This window comes from Calypte anna, chromosome 5 (assembly GCF_003957555.1).
Source record: "Calypte anna isolate BGI_N300 chromosome 5, bCalAnn1_v1.p, whole genome shotgun sequence".
In the NCBI taxonomy this organism is placed as follows: domain Eukaryota; kingdom Metazoa; phylum Chordata; class Aves; order Apodiformes; family Trochilidae; genus Calypte; species Calypte anna.
Window position 1 is genome coordinate 12,342,068 of NC_044250.1, and position 22,485 is coordinate 12,364,552.

At 41.7% G+C, this 22,485-nt stretch overlaps 1 protein-coding gene across 1 annotated transcript; it reads left to right on the forward strand.

Annotated features, from left to right (window-relative positions):
• Positions 1 to 259: 259 nt before the first annotated feature.
• Positions 260 to 21,065, forward strand: PTPRJ (protein tyrosine phosphatase receptor type J; the record flags this gene model as incomplete). Its single annotated transcript, XM_030451541.1, has 24 exons — positions 260 to 325; positions 1,293 to 1,311; positions 2,346 to 2,495; positions 2,909 to 3,160; positions 3,637 to 3,903; positions 4,583 to 4,852; positions 6,028 to 6,294; positions 6,973 to 7,242; positions 8,458 to 8,727; positions 10,059 to 10,355; positions 10,597 to 10,731; positions 11,252 to 11,462; positions 11,603 to 11,721; positions 12,059 to 12,146; positions 13,201 to 13,242; positions 13,967 to 13,975; positions 14,066 to 14,153; positions 15,067 to 15,157; positions 15,712 to 15,785; positions 15,930 to 16,064; positions 16,444 to 16,563; positions 16,770 to 16,930; positions 17,751 to 17,886; positions 18,601 to 21,065. Coding segments are annotated over 24 exons (3,696 nt in total), but the record flags the coding sequence as incomplete, so codon positions are not given.
• Between the last annotated feature and the right edge of the window lie 1,420 nt (positions 21,066 to 22,485).

Here is a 22,485-nt window from a genome sequence, read left to right on the forward strand (position 1 = left end):
ATTTCAAGTGCTTTAGGTGAATGTGTCAGCCTCTGCCATCAGAGGCATCTGATGCTTTGATCATTGATGCTTTGTGACGGAAAAGCACCGGGATAAAGCTAAGCTGGATTTTCTAGGAGCAACATAAATCCCAGCCCTTCAGCAGGTGGCCTGAGAGCCACCAGAGCCGGAGGCTGCCTCTTCCTCCACCCACCGAGATGCCAAAAACCAAACCAGAGCTGCAGGGACCAAAACCTCCAGTGCCTGCGAGCCTCCCTAACCCCGGCCCCTGGGACCTGCCATCCCTGCGGGCTGCTTTTTACCTTGTCGTGCGCACCTTTGCAAGGTGATTTGGGGGATTTGTTGTTTTCAATCCGTGACACAATCGCTGAAATAATCTGTTTGTTACGGAACAAAAGCGGCTGCTGGCGGCTGGTGGCAGCCTCGGCAAATCAAGGCTCTGCTCTCCTCCGCCTCGGGGTTTTATTCTGCTCCTTTAGGACCGGTTTGTGCTGCCACCGGGAGGGAGATGAAAAAAAAAAACAAACCAATCCACAGGCCAATTTATACGCTGGCAAGAAGGGAAATCGCTTATTAGGAAGCATGAAGTTGAAAGACTGAAAAACAAGTTCAAAGCAAAATTCCTTGCAGAGCTGTGTCAGGCTGCAGCTGAATGGTAACTGCTGATACTTTTTGGACATGTGCACATTCATAAATGAGATTTCAGAGTATATACTAAGGATTTTGAGCTTTGACCACGCTGAGTTTATTTCAGAAAGTGCAAAATAATCGTGTGACGCCTAAAAAATAAAGTTTATGCAGCAATGGGATGCAAGGAAAAATCTGACAAAGAAAAAAGACCTAATGGCATCTGCTGCTTTCTGTGGGATGGTGGCAAAGCTCCTAATTAAGTGTGTTTTCCCTAAGACCTTGTAGGTTTTGATTTTAAATTTATATGTGCAAAATAATCAGCATATGTTATGCAAGCTGGTTTTGTGACAAAATAAACTTTCTTTAAAAACAAAAAGAAAAAAAAAGTGGAAGCTATCATTTTATCTATATAAATAATCTACATATTTATCTACATAAATAATTGGGTTTTTTCTCTGAGAGTTTGGTATACTGTTGGTGTTAATTTTGGCAGTAAATTTAGTAGATTCAACCTGCATCTGTTTTGCAGGTTGAAAAGTCTGGTGTTTACTTTAATTTTTTTTTCAGTGATTCTCTCCTCCCCCCATTTCTGAACGAAACCATCCCCTGAGCTTCCAGTAATTTTAAAGTTTTAATTTCTATTACTTATTTTTGTTTTCCAGGTCAGATACACAGTTGCCTGTAAGTATCATTCTGTTACACAACTCTTTTTTTTTTATATATATAACACTCACCTTAATTTATTTTAAAAAGATCAGTTAGGTAAATATTTAGGAAAAGTTCCTGAAAAAAAAAAAATTGAAATAGCATTAAAAAATGTAAACTCACTTATTTTAGGGACTATAATTTCTGCAATGCATTTAGGGATGTCCAAAGATACAAATGTGTACTTAAATCTTTCTGCTGTTCAGTTTGTAAAGGGTTTTGCTAAAATGAAGTACAGGTATGAGTTTAGAAATACTGGAATATATATATAAAGGCCATACAAACCCCAAGCAAAAGAAGACACCTCAAGTGACACTTTAAACATTTTTTGAAGTGAATATAGCAATTGCTGTACTTGCCAAGATGCCAAGTTTTCATGTGAAGTTTTCCTGTGTGGCAGAAATAGTGTGGCAAAAGTACCTGTGAATGAGATCTCCCTTAACAGTGTGTATCAGCCTTACATGAGTATTTAAATATTAAAATATAGAAAAAATATAGAAAGTTAAAAAGCCCAGGTGAGCTCCCCACTTTGAGCTGTGCTACATCAACCTGAAGTTGTTTCCTGTAGGTGTGCTGTGTCTCTTCCTTCTGGGAACACACTCTGTGACTTTGAGAAGCTTTTTTCTCATGTACCAATGGGAAGGGAGAAACTTGCTGGGTCAGGTTATGTAAAGCACAGAAGAAGAATACACACACAGGGTGGGGCTGCAAGTTTGTTCAATTTTTTTCAAACAAAACTGCACTGGAAAAAAAAAAGAGCAGATCATGGTAGATTTCATCCAAAGCTCGAGTCAGTGAATGACACAAATAATGTGGCAATCTCAGTCTAGTTCAGATCATCTGAGGGAAGTTAAAAGGTGTAAAACCAGGAAGCATGCAGTGAAATTTCTGTAGGAGAGCAAGCTGGGAAAGCACAGGGACTGCACGTCTGTGCCTGGCATCTGTAAGTAACTATTTTAAAAATGAAATATGCAGAAGTTATGTAAAGATATTTATTTGTATTCTTTCAGGCCCTGAGGGTTGCAGTTCAACAAATTTAACTGCAGGAAACAGTAGTAATAATGATTTATCTGTGAACTCTACAAGTGAGAACAAAGCCAGTGAAGGTGGAAGAAAATCCAGAAATGTGTCACCTGACAGTGACCAGAACAATGTAATATGTAAGTAGTTTGGATGTGATTGGGATGGGAATCCTCAGAGTGTTTTGTGTTTTTATACTGTGTTAGCGTTTAAACCTGAACTCTAATCCAAAATCCCCAGAGCATAAAGGGGTGTGGATCCAGGTGCTGTACTGGAGCAGAGAATGGGCCAAATGTGCACTGCTCACTGGGAATACAGTTTAATACTGTGACTGTTGCATAGGCTTGAAATAACTTCTTATCAGTGAATGAAAGTGGAGAAGTTAGTGAAAAAGTAGCTAGCAACTGTGTCTTGCACCATATAATGATGGCTTGATGGTTTTACAGAGACCTGTTGCTTGGTTAGGGTAGGAAGAAGAGTGCTTTATGTGTTTATCAAGAAATATTCTTGCAGGTTAAAAGATTTTTTTTTTCCCCCCTCTTCCCTTTTACAGTGCATGGTCTCAAGGCAGAAAACATTGGTGTGAATTCTGTCAACTTAACTTGGGAAGTGAATGACACTGCTTCCAGCTACACCTACAGGATAGAGGTTGCAAATGGTACCTTTGTGAGAAACCTGACGTCTGATGTCCCTGCAGTGGAAATTCCTGACTTAATCCCTGGGACACTGTACAGCTTCACCGTAATTGTGGAAGGGAATGATACAGAAATAGAAGGAGAAAGATTGTCCATAACATTGTTCACAAGTAAGCTACAGTTACTTGCAACCCTGTTCCTGGTAGACTGCTTTTTGCTGTGCAGCTCAGGGCTCTCCCTATGTATGTGAGGACTGCAATTCAATCCTATTGTGGAGACACATTATATTTTAGCCTGATATGGGCTATAGGCAAAGGGTATAAGCAGAAACATACTGTGATGCTTGTTTTATTTTTCATTATCTTCCTTCCCTACCTTATTTTCCTGTCTCTTTTCTGCACACCTCTCTAGATTATAAAGGGAAGGCTTGGGAATGCTGGCACAGTGCTAACCTGTGCTTCTGCTTTGGAGGGTCAAAAGCAGATAAATCCAACTCAGAATGACTCATCTTCAGTTCTCCCTCAGCTGCCTGTTCATACAACAAAGTCCAGGAGTAGCTGGTGGTGGTGTTAGGGTGCAGAACACAGGCACACTGTGTGAGCAGATGTTCCTGCAGGCTGACAGATTGTTGCCTTCCCTTTGACAGAGCCCAGCCCAGTCCATGATCTCAAGGCACAAGACATTGGTGTGACTACTCTCAACTTAACGTGGGCAACGAGTGACACTGCTTCAACCAACTACACGTACAGGATAGAGGTTGTAGGTGGTACCTCTGATAAAAGGAACCTGACCTCCAGTGTCACCAGAGTTGAAGTTACTGGCTTAACCCCTGGGATGAAGTACCAGCTCACAGTATTTGCAGCAGTGAATGACAGCCAGACAGGAGAAGGAGTGCCCATTGATGTCTATACCAGTAAGTCACAGTTGGTTGCAGCTCTATTTCCAGTGGATTGTGTTGCTCTGTAGCTCATGGCTCTGCCTCCCTGCCTGAGGGCTGAACTGAAACACAAGCCTCAACTGGGCTGTCTACTAAGAATGGTGTCTTAATGAAGAGAAGCAGCAGTGCCCTGATTTTTGTTGCTCTTGTTTTTGTGTTTGTTTTTTTGTGTGGTGGTTTGGTGTTTTTTTTTCCCCTGATTGTTTTCTTTTGTTGTTCTGTTTGGTTTTTTTGTTTTCTTTTTTAACCCCAAACTGGTTCCATCCCACCTCAAAACCAAAAAATGCCCCTTATAAGAATGACAAAACAAAAAACAGACAACCAATGAAACCCCCCCTTTTTTCCTCCACCATACTCATCACTTGCCTGAACACCTCTCTAGATTATCAAGGGAAGGCCTGGGAATGCTGGCACAGTGGTGACCTGTGCTTGTGCTTGGGAGTGTCAAAAGGAAGATGAATTCCTCTCTGACTCATTTTTTCCCTTAGCTGCCCTTGGATGGGAATGCCTTGAGGAGCATCTGCTGATGTTGTTGGGGTGCTCCTGCACTCTGAGCAGTGAGTGCTGTGAAGCAGCACTGTGCCTGTGTTCCTTCTGTCCATGGATGGCAGCAGATGTTCTTGCAGGCTGACAGATTGTTCCTTTCCTTTGGCAGAGCCCAGCCCAGTCCATGATCTCAAGGCACAAGACATTGGTGTGACTTCTGTCAGCTTAACGTGGGCAACAAATGACACTGCTTCAACCAACTACACGTACAGGATAGAGGTTGTAGGTGGTACCTCTTATAAAAGGAACCTGACCTCCAGTGTCACCAGAGTTGAAGTTACTGGCTTAACCCCTGGGATGAAGTACCAGTTCACAGTATTTGCAGCAGTGAATGACAGCCAGACAGAAGGAGAAGGAGTGACCACTGATGTCTATACCAGTAAGTCATGTTTCTTTACACATCAGTTCCTGCTGGGCTGTACTTTGGTACAGCTCAGTGTTCTCCCTACCTGCCAGAGGGTTGTACTTTAGCACTGTTGCAGGCAGAGATGATGTTTATATCCTGGTGCTGGGAATGGCCAGTCTGCCAAACATGGGATGTTAAAGTGCAGAAGCAGCATTTCTAATAGAAAGCTGTCACAAAATTTTGTCCCCAAAATTGACAATGCAGCCAAGAGATTTTTCCCTGAAAATATCTATGTTCTAAATTTGGGAAAGGGAATTGGTTTTCTTTCTTACAGTGTGGGGCCTTAGGCCCTAGTTTTAAGGGGCCCTTCTACAGAGCATATTGCACCAGAGGAACTTGTGATTTAGGGGCCCTTAGGTGCCGTTGGACTGCAACTGGAGAGTTAGTTCTGGGCAATGTTAATTGAGGAGGACTGCTCTGGCCATCCTGCACAGCTTGCTGTGTTGGGTATCAAGTCTTGACATATGGTTTTAGAGGGACCATTTTGGGGCTGACCTGCAAGGCTGTAGCTCAACCTTGTCATTCCACAGGATGTATTTGAACGGAAATGTACCTGTTCTATTCATCACTTGTGTTTTCCTGAAACATTTCTGCATGTGTGGTCCTAGCTTTCAAGTTGATTTCCACAAGTTTTTCCTGTCCTGTCTGGCTGTGATGGTTAGTTACCTTGTTCTGAAGATGCACAGAGAATAGGGAGATGGAGGGAGGTTATTGGAGCTGCTGTCTTTGCCATGGAAGTGAGGACAAGGCATGAGGGTTGGAGAAGGAACAGGGTGCAGATCATCACCTCTGTTCCTCTTCTAGTGATGTTTGATGTTCCTTACCTTTTGCTGTCCAAAGATGCACCACCATCTTTCCCCTCATTTCTCCTTCCTGCCCAGCTCTCTGGATTCCCAGGGTAAACATATGTTCTTCCTTAGAATGTGAACGGAAGATGAATCACATTTGAGATGCCTCTTTCTGTTGCCCAGCCATGGATGCAAAAGCCTTCAGGAGTATCTGATGATGATGGTTTTGCTGTTCTCCTGCACTCTGAGCAATGAGTGATGTGCAGAGTGAAGCAGCAGCACTGTGCCTGTGTTCCCTCTGTCCATGGATTGCAGCACGTGTTCTTGCAGGCTGACAGATTGTTGCCTTCCCTTTGACAGAGCCCAGCCCAGTCCATGATCTCAAGGCACAGGACATTGGTGTGACTTCTCTCAACTTAACGTGGGCAACAAATGACACTGCTTCAAACAGCTACACGTACAGGATAGAGGTTGTAGGTGGTACCTCTGATAAAAGGAACCTGACCTCCAGTGTCACCAGAGTTGAAGTTACTGGCTTAACCCCTGGGATGAAGTACCAGCTCACAGTATTTGCAGCAGTGAATGACAGCCAGACAGGAGAAGGAGTGCCCATTGATGTCTATACCAGTAAGTCACAGTTGGTTGCAGCTCTATTTCCAATGGATTGCATTGCTCTGTAGCTCATGGCTCTGCCTCCCTGCCTGAGGGTTGAACTGAAACACAAGCCTTACCTGGGCTGTCTACTAAGAATGGTGTCTTAATGAAGAGAAGCAGCAGTGCCCTGATTTTTGTTGCTCTTGTTTTTGTGTTTGTTTTTTTGTGTGGTGGTTTGGTGTTTTTTTCCCCTGATTGTTTTCTTTTGTTGTTCTGTTTGGTTTTTTTTGTTTTCTTTTTTAACCCCAAACTGGTTCCATCCCACCTCAAAACCAAAAAATGCCCCTTATAAGAATGACAAAACAAAAAACAGACAACCAATGAAACCCCCCCTTTTTTCCTCCACCATACTCATCACTTGCCTGAACACCTCTCTAGATTATCAAGGGAAGGCCTGGGAATGCTGGCACAGTGGTGACCTGTGCTTGTGCTTGGGAGTGTCAAAAGGAAGATGAATTCCTCTCTGACTCATTTTTTCCCTTAGCTGCCCTTGGATGGGAATGCCTTGAGGAGCATCTGCTGATGTTGTTGGGGTGCTCCTGCACTCTGAGCAGTGAGTGCTGTGAAGCAGCACTGTGCCTGTGTTCCTTCTGTCCATGGATGGCAGCAGATGTTCCTGCAGGCTGACAGATTGTTCCTTTCCTTTGGCAGAGCCCAGCCCAGTCCATGATCTCAAGGCACAAGACATTGGTGTGACTTCTGTCAGCTTAACATGGGCAACAAATGACACTGCTTCAACCAACTACACGTACAGGATAGAGGTTGTAGGTGGTACCTCTGATAAAAGGAACCTGACCTCCAGTGTCACCAGAGTTGAAGTTACTGGCTTAACCCCTGGGATGAAGTACCAGCTCACAGTATTTGCAGCAGTGAATGACAGCCAGACAGAAGGAGAAGGAGTGCCCACTGATGTCTATACCAGTAAGTCATGTTTCTTTACACATCAGTTCCTGCTGGGCTGTACTTTGCTGTTCAGCCCAGGGCTCTGCCTGCCCACCAGAAGACTCAAATATAAAACTGTTTGAGGCAGAGGTGCTGTGCTTGGCTTGCTTGCTCTCAGAAATGTGTCTGTGGAAGAGATATAGCCTGATTTTTAAGAACAAAGTAAAACAAATTCCCTCAAAACCAGAAGTTGTTGAAGGTCATCACCAAGGCCTGTGACACAATGAAGGAACTCTAACTAAAAAAATGCCTCCCTGGCCTAGGATTTGAACCTTCACTCCCTGGTGGATGAGGGCTTCAGGCCCTTGTTTTAAAGGACTCTCACACAGAAATCATTGTGCCCAGGGAACTTCTGTGATTTGGTGGCCTGGTTGCCAGGGGACTGCAGCAGAAGCACAGGCTTTGGGCAGTGTGTGCTGAGGGATGAAGGGTGGTAAAGAGCCCAGTGTCTGGCTCATCACCTCTGTTCTTCAAGTGATATTTGATGTTCCTTCCCTTCTCCTGTGTACAGCTACACCACTTTGCTTTCCACATCTTCCCCTGCACTCTTGTGTCTTTCCTGTCCACCTCTCTGTATTCTCAAGCAAAATTCTGGGAGTGCTGGCACTGCAGTGACCTGTGCTTGTGCTTTTCATTGTGAAAGGAACCACAGAATTATTTGGGGTTGGACAGGACCTTCAAGATCATAAAATCAATTGCTAATCTAATACTGCCAAGTCTGCTACCAAACCATATCCCTAAGTGCCACATCTACACGTCTTTTAAATAGCTCCATGGATGGTGACTCCACCACTTCCCTGAGCAGTATCACCCTTTTGGTGAAAAATTTTTCCCTAATATCCAATCTAAACCTCTCCTGGTACAACTTGAGGCCATTTCCTCTTGTTGTATCACTTGTTACTTGGGAGAAAGTCTGACACCCACCTCATTGCAACCTCCTTTTAGGAAGGTGTAAAGACCAATAAGGTCTCTCCTCAGCCTCTTTTGTCCAGATTAAACAACTCCTTTGTTCTCACACTTGTGATGCCTCTTCCTAATTTTCTTTTACCTGCCCATTGATGCAAAAGCCTTCAGGAGTCTCTGAAAAATGAGAGAAGAGGGCAATGTAGTGGTGTGCTTGTGTTTCTATTGTTTGTGCTCCTTTATGAGCAGATGTTCCTGCAGGCTGACAGATTGTTGCCTTCCCTTTGACAGAGCCCAGCCCAGTCCATGATCTCAAGGCACAGGACATTGGTGTGACTTCTGTCAGCTTAACGTGGGCAACAAATGACACTGCTTCAACCAACTACACGTACAGGATAGAGGTTGTAGGTGGTACCTCTGATAAAAGGAACCTGACCTCCAGTGTCACCAGAGTTGAAGTTACTGGCTTAACCCCTGGGATGAAGTACCAGCTCACAGTATTTGCAGCAGTGAATGACAGCCAGACAGAAGGAGAAGGAGTGACCACTGATGTCTCTACAGGTAAGTCACAGTTACTTACACACCAGTTCCTGCTGGGCCACAACATCTTTTGTGCACCTGTCTGAGGTCTGAAATACTAAGTAGTTTCAGGCAGGCTGCACACTGCCTATTTGCAGTCAAAATGGTGGTGTGTGGAAGGGGATTCTGTGGGAGGTTTTGTTGCTTTCTCTTCTTTTTGGATGAGGCTCTCAGGTCCTTATTTTGAAGAGCTCCCACACAGACTGCATTGAGTGCTTGGGGGGATTCTCACGCGGAGGGTTTTGTATCTGCGTCTGAGCTGTGGTCAGCACTGTGCTGGCCAAGTGCCTCACAGCCACACTGCTCTGCTCAGCTCCTTGCCACAGAGGTGGTTGATGTCCATGTTTCTCATGCTAGGCACTGTGACCATGTTTCCCCCTGCTGTGAAAATATTCTGCTGTGTCCTTTCCTTCATTTTGTCCTGTTTTAACTGAGGTGAAGTATATCTATCCCAGAGCCCTTCAGTAGGGTTTCCAGAGGTGCCCCAGGATGAACCCATCAAGGGTATCTCTGGTACTGTGGAAGTCCTGCTTGGCAACTCCTGATGCTCAGTGTGTCCAAAATCTGTAAGAATGGCTGTGCCTCTGCTTTGTATTTGTCAGCAGATACTTGTGAGTGTTGATGGAGTCTTGTCTTGACTTTCACAGAGCCCAGCTCTGTTTTCCATATCCAGGAGTATGCTGGTCTCATTTTTTGCTATGAAGCACAGATGATCCTTCTTCTAACTACACCTACTGCACAGAGATACAAAGCTTGGTTTCTCCTCTAGAAACCAGCCACCCAGAGTCACCAGAGCTGGTATTACAGACTTAAAATATACAGACTGGAACCTTCTATAGTTTCACTGTATTAGTAAGAGTAGCTGACAGTGTTACTGAAGGATAAGAAATATTTAAAAAACATGGTTGAAAAAAGTCCCAGTCACTCACATCTATTTCCTAACTAAATCTGTTTCTTCTGGCACACTGTTCTTCTTCTCCTTAGTTTCTTAAGATCCCACCCCTTTTTTTTGTTTTGTTTTTTATTTTTTTGAAAACCTTACTCACACTGACAGATACTAAATCTAAATTTTCTTACTAATCTCTCTGCTGGGGAGTTGGTACAGAAGACATCTATTTAATGATACAAAGACATCTCTTCTTCATAGGGTAGCAAGTCCTTGGAGGTGATTGCTTCATCTTATTAAAAGTGGAGAGGATTACTGAAGTTTTCCAGATGTTAATACATGGAAATTAAAAGTAGACAGCATTTTCTGTTTACTGCTCTACTTGGTTTTTTTTACTTTTTTTCCTTTTTTTTTTTTTTCTTTTCAGAACCTGCCAGAGTGAATTTCTTTCAGTGTGAACCAGTGGCCAAGCAATCTTCTCTAATGCTGAAGTGGGAGTGTCCTCCTGGTAAAAATATTGGCTTCAGAATTAAAGTATTTAAAGTATTTAATGTAACCTGGGAAAAAGAACTGGATGCTCCATCCTGCATGGAAGAAAGCTCAAAGGAAACCTCCACAATAGAAGATCTGAATTATTTTAGCACCTATAATGTTACTATTGCAACTCGTTCAGATACTTCTGAGAGCCCTCCAGTGCAGATCACGTGTAACACAAGCATTACTGGTAAGCATTGAGATTTGAGAATGAAAAATATGAATAGAACCAAAATATTAATTTCACAATTGCAGAATACCAAACTTGATAAGCAACACATTATCAGCTTACAGACTGTGAATAAAACACTGAATTCCTGCACAGTCTAATGTTATGCACAATAAATACACATTGTATGGACAGCATCAATACTACAGCATTTTCTTGTTAGGAAAACTTTTGTCACTAAACAAAATATTTCTGTTTATAGACCCACCTGCACCAAGCAAAGCTCCTTTTGTCAAGGCAGTCAGTCACAGCTCATTGTCTGTTGAATTCTCTGATTTTGAGTCAGTGAATGGACCATTAAAAGCCTATGCAGTAATGATCACAACTGAGGAGCAAGGTAAGATGATTAGACATTTATCTTGTATCCAGGGCTAAACTGAAGCAGTTTTCACTTTTCTCCTGTGCCACATCTCCAAAGGACTAAGGAAGAGTAGAGAAGCCCTGTGGGTTGAAATATAAACAGATTTAATGAAATAACAGAATTAATACAAACACCAAGATAAAGTACATATTTGACCTAATCCTCAAGAGCAGCAGAGGGAGCAGCAGGCCAAAAGGGAGCCCCAGGAACTAGAACTCTCCACCGTCCCAGGGGGGTAGGAACTCTGTCAGCTTTAAGGTCCTTCCCAACCCGAGGCATTCTCTGATTGTGTGGCAGTAGGGAGGTAGATCAGTACATTGTGCTGCAGTCAAAGAGATTTCTTAGATTGGATGTTCCTTTCATTTCTGGCAATATTGATGGAGTAATGACAGCTGTAGTTTATGTGAGGCTGTGTTAGCATCTCAGCCACTGTGCCAAATGATACAAAATCAGGAGATCAAGTATACAATGTATGTCCTTGGGCTTTTTTTTCCAGAAGGTTTTGAGTCTTTGAAAGCTAAATTGAACAACACGTACAAGGATTTCAAGGAGAAGCTGACAGTCACCTATGTAACATATGTCATGGATGCAGAGCAGGCAGGCACAGCTTTCCATTCTCAGGATGGTGCAAATGTCGTTGATGTGGGCAATGGAAACACAATGTATGGCTATGAAAATGGTCCCCTGATGCCACTGGGTTCCTACAGGTATTTTTCTCAAACCACTGTTGAGTTAATTGTGCTGCAATTGAAATATAAAAGATTATCTAATGAAAAGATTACAGATCTTGCTAAAGGCTGTTAAAACCATGTACTGTACCTCAGTTTTTCTTCTCCTTTATCAACAGGGCATGTGTTGCAGGATTCACTAATATAACCTTTACCACGGCCAGGATCATTGTGGGGGAAGATAGTTATGTGTCATTTACACCTTGCTCTGAGGCTGTTTTCCTACCCCAGGATCCAGGTATAGTTAATGTGAAGTGTCAGGCTGGCAGCTTGGCACATCTGCAGTGTGTGGAGGTTCCTTAACTATGCCAAGTTTCATCACACAAAAACAGATGTTCTGAAAGTGCTGGTACATTAGATGTATTGGAATGCAACTACTGGACCTTTGATCCCAGTTTTTTATTATTTTATCATCCTTGGGTTTTTTTGTCCTTAATGAGCTTTAAGGGCAAGGTAAAGAAAAGACTTGTAGTAGAGGTTGTTACCTATGAGGTTGTCTTACAGCATGTTGATCAAGTTAGATCATCACCAAAGAGGTGAATCAGTCATGAGTAATACTTGTTCTCTTCTATCAGGTGTAATTGCTGGAGCTCTTATTGGATCCCTTTTAGCTGTATTGGCTGTAGTTGCTATAGGAGGTTTCATATTCTGGAGAAGGAAAAGGTAATGTGTGTTCATTATTGCATTTGCTGTGATGAGGAGCCCAAGTTATTTATATCCTGAATTAGTCTCTTAAAATACACCTTTCCCTTTTATCCATTTCTGTCATGATGCTTTAAAGTACATTCTATTAAAAATCTTGTTATATGTAATAGATTGAAGCTGATGTGCCAAACTAGTTAAATGACTTTGTTCAACCCCACAGTTAAACCTAATGAGTTTTGTTTAGCTTTTGTGAATTCATGCATGCTGATGAAGTAATTCAGTCAGAAGTGAGCAAACATCTCAAACTATTATGCTAAAAGACATTTAATTGTATCTAGATGTTTTTTAAATTTAAATTATCCATTAATCATGCTTTTTTAATTGCTTGATAGCCTGCCATGTGAAACTACCACTCCAGGGTTTTCAGAAGCCTCAGGTTTAAGTGGTCTTTCAGATTGTAGACTTTTCCAAATACTCTGGGACCCATGAGGCCACAAAGGCTTTCTCCTTATTATGTGGTACATCCTTTCTAAAGACTTGGCTGTAAGATGCTAAGTCCAGTTTTTGGTTTTTTTTTTTTAATAATGGCTGTTATTCTTACAAACATGTCCCGTGGCTGTAGACAGTAATGAGAAAAGCTTCCCCTAAGGCTGGGAATCCTTTTTTTCATTCAACTGCCACTTTCAGTATCACTGACACATGACTATTGAACACTTACTGTGGAGATTCTGGGATTGACAGCAATTCTCCTGAGACATCAGCTAGTGATGCAGGTCCCTCAGATGTACTTTTTCCACCAAACTGTGTGGTTTGTGTTCAGGCATTAGCCTCTTGTTTCCAACAGAAAGAAACAGTCCCACTGCACAACATCACTTAATAAAGGATTAAGTGTTTTCTTCTTATTCCAGGTGTAAGGTTTACCTCAGGAGACATTTTTTCATTCACACAGAATGAGAGGCTTTAAAAGAAATTGTTCTGAACAGGCACAGGAAATAACTGCCATCAGAATTCTCATATGCATTCCATTAAATTCTACTGTGAACCTCTTGTATTATTTTCTTTCACCTTACAGGAAAGATAAAAGAAATACTGAAGTGTCCTTTTCTCCAATTAAGTAAGTCCATATCTTTTCACACTGTTTTCTGAGCTCAAGTAATATTTGCAACACTTATTCTGAACCCTGATATTTGGTTTTGGTGCAGTTTCATATAGAGTTGTGCAGTATTAATTTCTCATGGAACTTGCAGACTCCAGCCTGCAGACTAAAAATAATCCCATTTATCAAGACTTCTCGAGCTGCCACAGGGATTTGTGAGTTGCTTTTACAAACACAAATGCTTCATGTAGTTTTGAAAAACAGGAAGCTTGAATGAAACACAGGCTTCTGTGCTCACTGAGGAAACAACCTAAATTGTTGGTAAATTGTACACAGGCACAATTCTGCACTGTGGCCTGAGTTCTCCTTTGCTCTATGTCTACTTTGGGCTGAGCCATTAATTCAGATAATGTTGAGATTACTAAAAGAGGCCCTGGGGACAGGGGGGACAACCACAATACATTGGAAGTGGTGCAATTAAATCATGTTATTGGTTCTTGCACCAATTTTTGTGCTGATGGAAGCAGCTGACACCACCTGTGATATTCTCCTGAAGGATGCACTATCCTCTCCTTGATTTACAGATCAATTAAATGCTAGTCTTGATATTCTGTCCCTTTTAAGTCCACAGTTTTGTGGCTGCTACTAACAGTCATGCTTTCATTCTTAGATTCTTATAATGAAAAATGCAGCTGCATGTGTCTAATCAACTTTGTTTTCTTCCCCCCACCCTCCCTTGAAGAGTCAAGAAGTAAGTAAAGCACACTTTTTAACACACTAGCTGCATTAATGGTTTCTTTACCTTGTATCAGTTACCAGCACATGGCTTTTCTCATTTTAGATCAAAAATGATTAAAGTGGAGAACTTTGAGTCCTACTTTAGGAAGCAGCAAGCTGACTCCAACTGTGGTTTTGCTGAAGAGTATGAGGTATGTGCCCTTAGTGGAGAGAGCTTCATGGCAAATGAAGGCAAATTATCCTTCCTGTGCAGAGTACGTGAGGCTTGCTGAAGGGGAAGAGAAGGGACCTTTAATATAGAGCTTATTAAGGTGAATGTTTAGTGCTCCTTTCCTTGATCCAGCTGTAAATGTATTCAAGTGCATGATAAATACTTCACATCCTGACTCTTTAACTCTACCTGTGAGCTCACAGCCTGGCCTGCTGCTCAGAGCCCTCATCAGAGCCAGGATCTCCTGGGTTCTTGCTCTGGTTGCACTACAGAGTTGGTCAAGTGAAAGCTATCCAGCTTCTCTGTGCTTTGGTGTTTTATATTGGTTTTGTCTCTTAATATCACTGACTTCTTCAATGCATAGGTGTGATTTGAAAGCCACACTTGTAGCTCAAAGGGGCAGCACTCAGAGAAACAGCAATTATGATTTTCTTAGTGCCCATAACTGTTTTTCTATGAAATGTGCTAAAGCTCAATTGTTACAATGTACAAAACTAGGAATGGTGTTGTCTAAACTAAAGATTGTGTTGTCACACCTGCTGTTACAGAATCTAATTTATTTTATCTCCTTGAGGCTAGCAATGGGCTTATTTCTTCCTTCCAGACCAAGTTCTGTCCCCTTTATTGCCCTCTGCAGGCCTGTGTTCCACTTTGCCCTCCTCTCACATGTTGCTTCCCTCAGTCCCCTCATGATGTGCTGGTTTCCTTTCTCCCTCTGACATCTGCAAATCTTATGCTAAGTAGTTCAGTGCCTTGGGCTCAGAGTGAGTGTGCAGTTGATGCCAGTGTTGTGTATTTCTGCAGAATTGTTACTTTTTGAAGTATTTGTCTGTTTCAGTCATGTTTCTCTATGATTTCTAAACCAGGACCAATTGCTCATCTTTTCATTGCAGGAACTCAAGTCTGCTGGTGTTCATCAGCCCAAATTTGCTGCTGAACTTGCTGAGAACAGAGGAAAAAATAGATACAACAATGTCTTGCCATGTGAGTTACTCTTAGGTTATGCATCTTCTAGTATTTGAGTTTTTAGGTGAAAAACCTTGGTTTTGACTAAACTGACTTATAGAACCCAGAGGTTTCAAAAAAGGATCAATTTGTCACTTTCCAACTGAATGAATTTGGGCTGCTGCTGAGTGTAAGAAGGAATTGGAAGGGAGTGTCAGGTATTTAGGGATGCTTTGGAGGAAAAAGATCAGCTGCAATGGCAGCAAGAGACAAATTACCTATTTCTCTCCAGCAATTAAAACAACAGTAAATTTTGAGTTGACTAAAAAAATTTAAATATGCAAAACCAAGCAAGCTAAAAAAAAGATGTGATGAGTATTTTGAAGTTTTATCCTGGCCACTCATTCTTCTGAAGGCTTTTATTAAAAAAATTCTAAAGTACTGCTATTTATGATTTCTAAAGTTATATTCTTAAAATGCTTGTTGTTCTAAAATCTCTTTTATTTAGAAACCATGCACTAGATAAGCAGTATTATCCTGAAAGGTTCTAGTTCTAAAATTCACAATTTTCTTTTCCTTTTTGCTTTCTGCAGATGATATTTCTCGTGTTAAACTTTCAGATCACAACTCTCCAACTGATGAATATATTAATGCAAGCTATATTCCTGTAAGTTGCTTCACTGGCTGAAATGAAATACAGTGTGTATTTTTATGATGCAGGCTCAACTGATCATAATTATGTTTAAAATCAGCTTATTTTGCCTCACCGCATGTCAGTGTATATATAATTTTTTTTTCTCTCTCTTCCTAGGGCTATAACTCAAAAAAGGCATTTATTGCTGCACAGGGTCCTTTATCCAATACTATAGACGACTTCTGGCGTATGATTTGGGAAAAAAAAATCTACTCTGTTGTTATGCTGACAAAATGTGTTGAACAAGCTCGGGTATGTTTTTATTAAAACTTGAAAAATCTTGAAGGCAGTTGGGTTTCTTCTAAATCTGTTGTTACCCTAGCAGGTTAGGGACTGACTGCTTTATTTTAACAACTATCCTCTTACTAGGAGACTGTTTTCTAAATTATTTTTTTTTTAACTTTTTTTTTTAATATCTGCTAGCTATCAGAATAAACTGAGAAGGTTGTGGGATCACTGTCTTTAAGGGTGTGTCCTTCTCCCTGAGGAGTGATTTTGGTAGAGCTCCTCCTGCCTTCAGATAGGCCATTGGGAAGGATCTCATGCTTTCTAGCCCTGCTTCAGGTGGGGTGTTATCTACAGCTAACAGTCTGTTGCTGTGTGTAATGTGTCTTTGTAACTTTCCTCTTAGACAAAATGTGAGCAATACTGGCCAGACAAACAGTCCAAGACCTATGGTGACATTACTGTTACAATAGTCTCAGAGATTGTCCTTCCAGAATGGACAATAAGGGACTTCACTGTAGAAAAGGTGAGTTACCTCCTCAGCTGGGTACCAATATGTGTAGAAATAGTTTATCATATCACTCATACTTGAAGTGAAAAGTAAATTATTTTACTGCACAGTTTGTAATGGGCATCTTTAATGAAGCTGAACTTTGCCCACTAATTATGTCTGAAAGCCCTGGTGTTGCTCCTCTGCAGCCTCTCTGTTTTCTTTCATGTGTATTTCTGCAGTCCAACACAGCAGACAGCCACACAGTGCGACAGTTCCACTACACCTCCTGGCCAGATCATGGAGTGCCAGAGACAACAGACCTGCTCATCAACTTCAGACACCTTGTACATGAGCACAGCAGTCAAAATCCAATTGACTCCCCTATTCTGGTGCATTGCAGGTAGGAAAAACATGTTTGTGATAGACAGACTTTTATCATTTTGCTTTTTTAGGAACCATTCATTTTCAACGTGATAAAGAAAACAAAAACCACACCATGAAAAAAAGACTGTTTTCCTTAAGGTCATGGGCTGTTATTAAACCCTTTGCCTCCTGCTTCAGCTATGAAGCAGCGTTCTGTAGGCAGCAAAGTACACGATATAAAATTTCATTAGATCACACAGTCTCTCCTAGCCTGGAAAACTTAGCTGAAAAGGTTTCCCTCTGGAGTGCTTTTCTGTGTAATCTTGTGCAAGTGCAAGGCTGGGAAGCCCAGAATCATAGGATCATAGAATTGGCTGAGTTGGAAGGGACCTCAGAGATCATCAAGTCCAACCCTTGATCCACTCCAGCTGCAGTTCCCAGTCCATGGCACTCAGTGCCACATCCAGTCTCTTTGGAAATATCTCCAGACACGGAGAATCCACTACTTCCCTGGGCAGCCCATTCCAATGCCTGATCACCCTCTCCAGAAAGAAATTCTTTCTAATCTCCAACCTAAACCTCCCCTGGCACAACTTAAGACCCTGCCCTCTTGTCTTGCTGAGAGTTGCCTGGGAAAAGAGCCCAACCCCCCCCTGGCTCCAACCTCCTTTCAGGAAGTTGTAGAGAGTGATGAGGTCTCCCCTGAGCCTCCTCTTCTCCAGCCTGGACACCCCCAGCTCCCTCAGCCTCTGCAGAGACTGTAACACCCCTGCCACTGCAAGAAGAGGAAGCATCTTGCTGGCTTTTCATCAGGCTGCTGGTGAACAAGCAGTAAGCAGCGTTCGGTGTCATTGCAGTGCTGGCGTCGGAAGGACGGGGACGTTCATTGCCATTGACCGCCTGATCCAGCAGATGGAGATGGAGAACACTGTGGATGTCTACGGGGTGGTCTATGAGCTTCGCATGCACCGACCCCTAATGGTGCAAACTGAGGTGAGTTTGCTGTCCCCCCCCCAGCCAGCAGCGTGCTGCTCAAGGGTAGTAATCCAGGAAAGGTGGATTCAAGCTGTAGCTCAGTCACAGGAAGCCAAGATATTATGGAGCAATCTGAAATTGCTCTTTATTTATTTAACTTCCCTCCTGCCTGCCTCATCTCCTCCTCCAACTGCAACATCCAGGCAGTCTCATCACAGAGTACTTTGGAGGACTGGTATTTACAGGTGGAAAGAATCAAATCCTCCAAAAGTTGGGTTTTTTTTTCCAGCTTGTTTTATAGGTGTGAGTTTTACAGCTGTGAGCCAGAGTTATCTTGAGCCAACTGGTCCCAGTGTGCATCTTTTTATTTTGTGTTCTGCAGGAACACACATGTGTTCCTACTGAAATTATCACTTTGATCCAAAAAGGTGTGTGGGTTAACTGAAGCTGATTTGGAAAAGGCTGTAGCATTTCCATCATGACAGTCTTTTTGAGAGGGTGCCAGGTGGGACAGGAAATTTGATCCTAGTTTTTTATGGGAGGTTGATCACATGATAACATGAGTTCCCTTTTAGCCCTATTTTCTATGAACTATGCATACAACTTCTAAAAATAGTCTGTGATAATATCCTATGCAGTTCATCCCAAATCTGTATATAGGAGCAAGAATTACTTCTAAATGAGGTATTTTCTAGAAATATATTGCCTTCCTTTTTCTTTTTCTCCCATCAGGACCAGTACGTCTTCCTAAACCAGTGTGTTGTGGATATTATTAGATCCCAGAAAGAAAAGAAAACTGATCTTATTTACCAAAACATGACAGCAATGGCAATCTATGAAAATTTCACACCTGGAACAGGCTTTGGAAAGGCCAATGGCTACCATGCATAGCCTGGGAGGAACACGGGGTCTCCAGGAGGTGTTGCCTGCACATAAAAAAGGGAGATGTTCCACTTCTCTTTTCCAGGATTGTGTGCAGTGTCTCACATCTGGCTTCTCCAGTTCTGTCTGTATTCGAAGAGGTGATCTACAGGAGGAAAAAAGCAAAGCTGTCAGGAGCTGCAGATTGATATTTAAAAACCAAGCAAAATTATTTAAAGTTAACAGAGGAATCTTGCTTTTTCTTGGGAAATTAACAGTGCTGATAGGTGAAATAGCATTTGCAGTAAGAACAATGAACAAGAATTTAAATATTAAAATAATAACACGCTTTTTATTACAATTTTATATGATTTCATTTTACAGACAGCAGACTTGGGGGGCTACTTTAATATATTTAATTATAAGTTTCAGGAACATGTTTTATCTACTGTATCTGGTTACTTAGCTGATAGATATGTGCCTCCGTGACTTATTTTTTGTGTTCCTTTTTATTTAAAAAAAAGGAGCACAAACAGCTCCTTCAGATGGACATTTATACTTGGAAATTGTGCCTTTTCTAGTTGCTACTCTAGAAAAAAAAAAAAACAGCAAAGATTTTATTTTTGTACTGAAACTCTTAATGAGAACACAGATTTTTAAATAAGGCTTATGTCAAACGTAACTGTAGTTGCACTGTTGGCAGGACTCTCCAGAAGTTTGGAGGTGAGCTTTGTTTTTGCATTTCACCACAAATATCCCCTGCCTTAATGTTTCAGTGCCTCTGCTAGAGGAAAAGGAGTGTGGTGTCACTCCAAGCTTTAACTATTGTAAAAAAAACTGAGGAAGTGAACATGTGAATGTGTGTGGGGGGGTGTGAAGGACAGAATAGCTCCTCCCTCTTCCTGGCTGAGATTCCTGGTTTTATACAATTTATAATGATTTATTTAAAGGTGCAATATATGATTTACTGAATAATGTTCACTCTATTCTAATAGAGTTCTACTCAGGTTGGTGTCTTTTTATCATTGTTGTTGTTTTTTCTCAAATATATAAATCTGTGAAGATGTTGAACTAAGGTTCCAAGTGTCCAAGCACTCCCAAACAGATTGACTGGCTTTACTGTTCCTACCAAAACAAATTGTACAAAAATCTGCTGTAAAGACCAATTTCTCAGTTGTTTTAGCCATTCAAAACTGAGACATATCTTACCTGCCTGTATCTCATTAATCTAATGTAATTGTTTTATAATTATTTGTAATATACTGCTGCTGTTGTTTTAACTGTTCCTTTTCAAAACAGAGCAAACAAGCAGAAAAAAACCTAGTTGCTGATTTTACAAGTCAGGGATTAGATTGGATTTATTTTGGTGGTACATAACTGTTTGATTTATGAAGGCATTACCATTGAAGGACTTCTCAAGTAGCTTGGGGGGGTGGGTGGGTGTTGAATTTTGTATGATTGCACTGGTTGCATTGCAGAGGAATATGAAGTTTATGAATAATGCTATAGAATAGCTATAATATAGTGGTGAAAATCTTATGAAGGTTTAATAACCAGAGTCCCTGGAACTCTGCTGCTTTTTTTGGCTTTTGTTTTAGCACAGTTGTCAGAAAAAGATCCTGCAGATCCTAGATACTATGTGGCATTACAGTGGAACGTGGGGACCTTGCAGAATCCACTGTCAGCTGAAGGAAAATGTAGGAGTACCCTGTGTACAGCTGTAACTTTACAGATATCCAGAGGAAGTTACCAGGGTGTGAAATTGTGGTGTGCTTTGTGAGCAAAACTGGAGGACAAGCCACAGTGTGCTTCGTCTTGGGTTTTGGGTTTCTTTTGTTTTGGTCTTTGGTTTTGTTTCGTTTGTTTGTTTTGGTAGCAGCCACTTGTACATTCTTGGATATATTTTTCTCTCTCTCTGAAATGCTTTTTTTAAAGTTAGTAACTCCATCCAAACTGTAATTTTCTACTACCTTGTGGATCTCCTTGGTCAAAATAACTTGAATTCCTGCACATATTTTTTCCCTCTTCTGATGTTCTCAGAGTTATGATTGCTGAGATCTGTCTCTCTGGTCAGTGTTTCCTCTTCCTGTTGCTTATTTAAAGCAATCCACTCTTCAGGCTGAAAGCTCCACTGTGTGGCAGTTAAATCTCCTGCATTTCTGTGCTACTCTTTTTCCCATTTTGGGGCCTGCTTAAGAAGGGAAAAGTTGATGCGTTTCAAGTAAGTGACTGTTGAATTTCTTGAAATGATGTACAGATTTTAATGTTTTCATATTTGTTGTACAGGAAATTTCAGCACATGTCTATAATTTTCGAACGGTTTGATTTGTTTTTAAGATATAAAAATAACAATTAAAAAGCATCATCCTAGGACACTTTTTGTCGTGTTTTTCCTTCCTTGGGGTTCTCTTTTCAGTTCCTGTTGAATAAAATTAAGTTGCCAAGATACCTCTTTCATTTAGAAGGGCTTTAGAATGGATAAGGAATATTGGCTCCCATCCTTGAAGGTGGCACTCGAGTCAGGTGTGTTATGGTCACTGGGGCTCCCTGAAGGGGTCTTCATCTGACACTGAGACTTGCCTGGCACAACCTGGCACTTGGTGGTTTCTCTAAATGAAGAGCTTGGTAGCAGTTAAAGGGGCAATATGAAGGAGCAATGAAATAACTTTGGGGGAAGTCCAGTGTTTCTTGGACTCTCTTACTTCCAGTAAACAAGAGTGAGGATTTTCTTATCCCTAAAAAGGATGTTTTGTTGTCAGGGGGCAATGATAGAAGGAGGTGCAGAAATATCTTTTTATGTTATGCATCTTGATTACAGATTTTACCCTCTGCATATAAAATTACCTCGGGTAAGTCCCTTTCTTCTAAAATTCTTAGTTTCCCTTCCTGGCTGCCAGCTGAATGACTCCCAAGGAGGATCACATGCCTGGAGGGTGATACTGGAACTCAGCAGCTCTCTAATTCCTCACAGGGTGCTGACACTTGCTGTAGAATCTCGTGATCCTCCATGTAACTGCTGCATTTTCAGAAATGATTGCATGGTGAGATGGGAAGAGCAGAGTGTGACTGTCTCACCACCTTCCAGTGGGAGCACCTCCCAGCCACACAGTGGTTTTTTGGGTGCTCCTGGTGGGAGCTGTGCTGCAAAAGAGCTGTGACAATGAATCTCCCACTGCAGGATCTGCAGCAGGTGACCACCACTGCCAGGGGTGACTTGAGGGAGTAAAATTGCTCACTTTTCCTTTGCTTGAAATACTAAAACTTCAGTAAAGCCAATTGTTTTGTCATTTGGAGTATTAGTCTGTTCAAGTGGGTAGAGTTGAAAGCGTGGATCTAGAAGTCCCATTCTGTGCCTTGTCTTGTCTTTTACTATTTTTACATGGAGGTCACAGAGGAGAGGACAAAACATTTCTGTTCTGTTCTCTGCTTGATAAATGGGATGTGATCAGAAATACCACTGCCCTTGCACACCCTTCCTGGCTGGGTGCTATCAGGCAGGGATGGAACTAGATGGATGCTCTTGCAGGAGAAGGTCAGAAATGCCAGCTCGGAAGGGAAAAACACCTGAAAACTTTGCACACTCTGCATTTCTCAACCAAAAGAAGAAACAAAGTGCTGGGAAAGATGCTAGATCTTAAGAGCTCCTGGGTGATCTGAGGAAAAACTAAAAATGCTGATGCAATCACCTTTGGCCAGGGGCAGAGAGAGGGGCAAGCAAAGATCAACAATGTACTTGCTTCTGAGGGTACCTGAGTT